This window comes from Haliaeetus leucocephalus, unplaced genomic scaffold (genome assembly GCF_000737465.1).
Source record: "Haliaeetus leucocephalus isolate CR32 unplaced genomic scaffold, Haliaeetus_leucocephalus-4.0 Scaffold751, whole genome shotgun sequence".
NCBI classification, from domain to species: Eukaryota; Metazoa; Chordata; class Aves; order Accipitriformes; family Accipitridae; genus Haliaeetus; species Haliaeetus leucocephalus.
Window position 1 is genome coordinate 3,444,731 of NW_010973187.1, and position 6,000 is coordinate 3,450,730.

Sequence of the window (6,000 nt, forward strand, 5' to 3'; positions counted from 1 at the left end):
TATTCTAAAAAGTTAAAAATCCTCCTGAACTTTCACACTACAAGAGTTTTAACTTGCCTTTGTCTTTTTCCTGCCAAAGGCTTTGTGGTTTTACCCACATTGATCCTGAATTTGACATGCATATATCAGAAATGGTGAGCAGTTTTAGTACATAATCACAGTCTATGAAGGGAAAAAGCAACTTTCTCTGTTACTATATAAAAAATAGATATTTTTTTTAATGCAGTTTATTTAAGATATTTATTGACAGTGCATGAGTATGCCCAGTAAAAACTTCTAAGTTGCCAAGAATGATTGCTTTTTAGTGTTCTTCCGAGTAGAACAAATAATAATCTATCTCCATGCCTTTATTGATGTGTTTCAGAAGATGAAGAGGAATGGAAGGTTATTAAAGGGAAATTTCTAGCCATCAATGCAGTAAATATGAGCTGTGCCTGTCCACGAAGTCCAAAAGGTCTTTCACCAGCAGCTCATTTGGCAGATGGTTCAGCTGACCTCATTCTAGTTCGTAAATGCTCCAGATTTGATTTTCTACGGTATCTTGTCCGACACACAAACCAAGATGATCAGGTGTGTATTCCCTTTGACAATGAATTCTCCAGAGTCAGTCCAAGTTGTAAATACTGATATTCTTATATGACAAAAAGAACATCTGCAAAGCAGGTTGGTTGTGGTTTTTTTTTTTTCTCTTTAGAAGTTTATACGTTTTGGGTGACAATCTCAGCATATGTACCATTTAAAAAAAAAAACCAAACAAACCCACCACATTTTAGCTAAGTCAAGTCTTTGGCCATAGCATTCTAACAAAATTCCACTTTTGCTAATTGAATTCTGTTTCATAACAATTTCCATATATTTACTGTTTGGACAATATTTAAAGTGATTTTGTCACAACTGTGCCCCCATGTATTTGTCATGAAAAACTGCTCATAGCAGTATAACATAGCTGAGATAGAAGATGTAGTGAAGAATAATAAATCACTTTTTGTAAACTGTATAAAAATGTGCTTTAGAAGAAAGTTACCAGAACTGCATTTTGCTGTAAACTGCAGGCTTTTAGCAGAATTTTACTACCTATATGTGACCAGGATATGAGCTCTATGCATTCAGCTTTCAGATTATTCCTTGCATATGTTGTAGCTGTCAGGATAAACTACAAGGGAAGGTTCATCACTGCTTTGGATTGTAGTATCTGTTGAAACCAGAGCTATGGCTGTGAATACGCATTTAATATTTGTCACAAGCTGATATTATTAACATGTTCTGGAAATTATCTGAACAATGGACTAATGTCATATCTAGTTAGAAAAGCAATAATAAATCTCACTTGTTCATGATGCTATTCTTCCTTGTCTGTAGAAGAATTAGTATAGATTCTCTTTCCTGTATTTCCTCATTACCATTCCCTGGGATGGTGTGTGTGTGTGTCTGCATTCTTCCTTCCTGCTATTCTCAGTCTCCTCTTCTTCTCTTCACTTCTTCCCACCCACTCTCACTGTTCCCTTGATGTGTTTGATTATTTGAAGCCTTCCCTGGCTACCTTTCAAATTGGCTTCAACATTTATCAAGAGACTACATGCTGCTTGGACTTGAGACATGAGAGCATTCATGGGTGGGTGGCTCTGTGCAGCCATAGATACCAGTTTTTGCAGCTAAGCTGTTTGGACGAGCACACTGCTTAGTGAGCCTCATTGTATCCGTAAGCCACTGCTTCCAAGCGTGGAGTTTGGCAACTTCACAGCTTGTTTATTGTTGAAAGTCGAGGAAACTTAAGACCTAGGAGGTCCCTTCAACTCTGATGCTTTTTGTGATTGCCACTGTGACCATTCCTCTTCCAGTGCTTCCCAACTGGTTTCTCTCTGGGATATGTTGGTTTTGCAGTGTAGATTAAATGCAGGGTTGTACCTATGTCCTCCCCTCAGGTTAGTCTCTACCATAATAGTGGGAAACCCTGTTCGAAAACTTAAGAAAATGTGAAAATAAAAAGGAAGAAAAGGGTTGACTGTACATTAATACAGACTGGTTTATGGGTATACTGTTCCTTTTTTTACTTCTGCTTCCATGCCATCCCCTTCCCGTAGATGCACACAGACATACTCCATTGCCTTTGCTAAATGACATGTCAGTGTTTATTACAGCTTGATAAATGTTTAAGTCCATATCAGTTAAGTTGCTTTCAGGGCAGGTGGGGGCACCCTCTAATTTGATTGTTGCTTTAATTTACAAAGCCTGTTTTAAAGCATTTGTACAATATATTAGTATAAATCTGAAACCTCTGTTATAAGAGCAATCTCTTAATTGTCCTATTTCTAGCTGAATTAACTAGTTAAAATTATTTTTATTTTGTTGGAATGTAATAATATTGCTCTCTATTCTTATTTTTGCATACATCCAGCTCTGTGATGTGATCACACTGCCATGGAATTCTCACCTTCAGGGTATTGTTCCAAATGCAGAAGGCTTTCAGAAAAGCCCATGTGTCTTAAGGACTGTCGTTGAACAGGTCCTGAGGATGGTACAAAGATCCAATCCAAACCTTTTTGACTTTGATTCCACGTTATAGTAGTTTTTAAAGAGTATTTTTAATAGCTTTTATACCCCATTTACTCATAATCTGAGAACCTGTTACCTGATTATCTATAAAGTGGCAGTATTGCAGCTACTTGAAGAGGACCACTGAAAGTAAGTTTCCATTTCGGTTTTATTGTTTCTGACTTGTGCAGTTTTTTAAAAACAAAAATCACACTATGGTTCAGGTAAGTTTCTTCTAGAAAATTGGAGTGGACAGACTTTCTTGAATATGAAATGCTGTGTGCTAGGTTGCTTTACAGATCAAATGTATTTAATTGTAATTGCCTGGTTTGCTTTATTTTTTTCTTTGTAGTTTGACTTCTCATTTGTAGACGTTTATCGAGTGAAGAGTTTTCAATTTACATCAAAGCTTTCAGAAGACAATGAAAGCAATGTCACGGACATAGGAAAGAAACGTTTTGGCCAGTTCTGCAGAGATCATCCAGCCTGTTGCTGTAATAGTGCTAACAGCACCTGGAATTGTGATGGAGAAACTCTGGACAGTTCAGCAATTGAAGTGAGGTAAGCATCAATTTTTCTTCCCATATATCAGAAATCATTAAGCCTTTTCATTGATTTTTAAAGATGCTCATAAAGACATCTCCAAAAGATGCCTCTGCATAGCACATTTGAGTATTCTGATAATAAACTTTATTTATTTTTGTTACTTTTTTGAGTCCTTTCCAGAGAATACTCCAACCATGTATATTGTAAATGATCAGTCTGAGATAGATGGATGGCCCTACCTTTGAAGTCATGCTTACTTCTTAGGAACTGATATTATGTGCTTGAAGTGCTGAAGGTGAAGGTGGTGTTGGGAGGATTCTTTCTACATGAGTGGAGTACCTCATGACTCTGAGCAATAGCTTTTCCCATGAAACTTAAGCTGAAGTAGGCATCTTTGTTTTAAAGAAATACTGAGTATTTGTGGGGTTTTGACACACAGCACAGACTCTTATCTCTCTAGCCTTGGCATGTGGAGAAAGAAGGTTGCAGTTGTGCATATAATGAAATTAGAAGGGATTACAGGTTTGTGAAATTTGAAGGACTTTTTTTCTTTGTTGTTTGGGGGGTGGGGTTTTTTTGGTTGATTGTTTTTATTTGTTGGTTTTAGAACAAAGAGAACCAAAAACACAATACAAAATATTTACATGCAAGTGTGTTCCTTTAAAACATAATCACTTAGTAGTCCAAAGTGATTTTTATAAATATTGTATAAGATCAGCTCATTTAAGTGCCCCATAGAACTTTTTTGTGGAAAAGAGGAGTAACAGGAGTGATGGATACATGAAAGCATCCAGCCTTCTTTGCAGGGGAGGACTGTATCAAAAATCAGAGCATGCTTTCTGGAGTCTGGAGTAAGGAACTTTGTCCAACTGCTTGGAATTCAGGGACTGTTAGAATTAAATATGTAGTGCCCATTTATTTTGTATTGATTTCTGTATTTTTTCAGGGTTCACTGCCAGTTAATGAAACTATTTGCAAGGGGAATCGAGGAAAACTGTAAAGGTGAAGCTGCCTACAGCCAGAGTAGCGTTGAACAATTACTATAGACATTGTTCCTCCAATGAGGAGAAGAAAAAATAAAAGCTCAAGGAAATTGAGTAAATATGCATTTTAGTCAAATTGACAAGTATTTTAAAATTTTAGGTGGTTTTTTTTTCTATGGCTTCAGTATAATTTTAGACATCTTATTGCATTGTGTAATTTTTTTAAAAACATTGTAATCATTACAATATATCTTTGAGCAATGTAATCTAAGTTATGTTAGAAAAGAGAGGATTGGTGTATATATATGTATTCACAATGACTGATAAATTCTCTGTGCTTTTCTAGAGAGCTAATTTAGCAGTTGTTTTGCAATAATATCTAAATGTTATAAAACATTGGACTTTCCATTGTCATCAAACCAAGATATCAAGACAAGGTATTTTCAGGGTCTGAGAAGATGTTTTCTGCTGGGAGTGTTATGTAGTTGCATGTGACTTAAATGCTGGACAACAGTATTGTCATTCACTTTTTTTTAAGTAAAATCTTTCATTTTGTAATTCTGACTATACCTTGCAACTTATCAATGCAATTCAAACACACATTCCTGGCTTTAAGTAATAACAATAAGAGTTTAGAAATACTTTGAAAAATAAAAGCACATCTGTATACAGATCATACCTTATCCTATATATTCTATTTATAAAGGCTTCCTTGCATGATGCTTTTTGGGATTATAAAGGGTTTTATGACTGTTTGGATGATACCAAATACCACACTGCAACTGAAATGTCTTGCAAGCACTTGCAGGGATACTTAAATAATACCAGGAAGGCACAGGCAAAAGAAAGTATAAATATCTTCTGAAACACCAGCAGTTTTAATTTTTTAAAAATATCTAAAATTAACATATGAAAAGCTTTCCTGTTCAGTACACAGTTCTTTGGAGATTGTACTACATACGTTAAAATGTCTTTGCAAAATAAAATGTTAGAATGTTAAGTTTAAAAATATGATTTGATGATTGAAAGTTTTTTAAATAATGTTTATCTAAATATGAAACAAAATAATTTGTTTTGTGAAGTTAAGGGAAGAAACTGGCATCTGATTAGTCACGAATTCACTGTGCTGATTTGTTTTTATAGCAAAAAACATTAGACTATCGTATAAAGCTATGGAGTGATTATTTAAGTTGTCTATGGATTTGTGTATTGTGGCACATTCATGTTCTGTGTGTAAGCCTGGGACTAAATTCTGCTGCTCTTGTACAGATCTGTTCCTGTTTGAGGATCAGAAGTTAGCCCCTGCTCTCTTGTATCTTTTCTTAAGTGTGTAGTTCTCTTTAAAACTTGCTGCATCTGAGGGAGTTTTGGCATCTGAACAGCTAATGATTTTCCATTTGTGTATATTTATTGGCACTTCTGTCATTCAGCTTGTATTAATTTCATGTTTCATGTATTTGGTCCGTGTAAGTCATGCTGATTGGTCATTTTATTACTGAAGCACTTGAAAATGGTTATAAGTGGCAGATTTTTTTTCTGTTGAAGTTATTTACATTCCAGTTTTGTGTAATTTCAAAATGGTGTGCTATGTCTTTGCTACAAAGTATTATTCGTACTGCTCTATATGACAAAAAGCACTTGGAAATGATACTTGCTTAAAGTACACTCATACAAAGTTTAGGATCTGGTTTTTGTTATATAGTATTTCAGGGAAATACTTGAATACTTTTCCAAAAGTACTGCTGTTTACTGTCCTTACTGATGCAATGAGTTGTAATGTTGATTGATCCAGTGTTTTTCAGACATTTGTAACAGTGTTATGTATACTGTATTCTTAAACCTATGTTTAATAAGTGAAATAGTACTTTTGAACTAAGAACCCCATTGAAGATGAGATTATGCAGTTCTACAAATGCAAATATTTTTTGAAAGTGTTGTT

The 6,000-nt window shown here is 34.9% G+C and overlaps 1 protein-coding gene across 1 annotated transcript in view; it reads left to right on the forward strand.

Annotated features, from left to right (window-relative positions):
- CERK (ceramide kinase) overlaps window positions 1-5,027 on the forward strand; it is a gene marked incomplete at its 5' end in the record, with an annotated part of 32,538 nt that extends 27,511 nt beyond the window's left edge. The window contains 3 exons of the mRNA XM_010580855.1: window positions 365-570; window positions 2,885-3,093; window positions 4,025-5,027. Of these exons, the coding sequence (XP_010579157.1) occupies window positions 365-570; window positions 2,885-3,093; window positions 4,025-4,124 (515 nt within the window). The remainder of the gene's footprint in view (window positions 1-364; window positions 571-2,884; window positions 3,094-4,024) is intronic.
- Window positions 5,028-6,000: the final 973 nt, after the last annotated feature.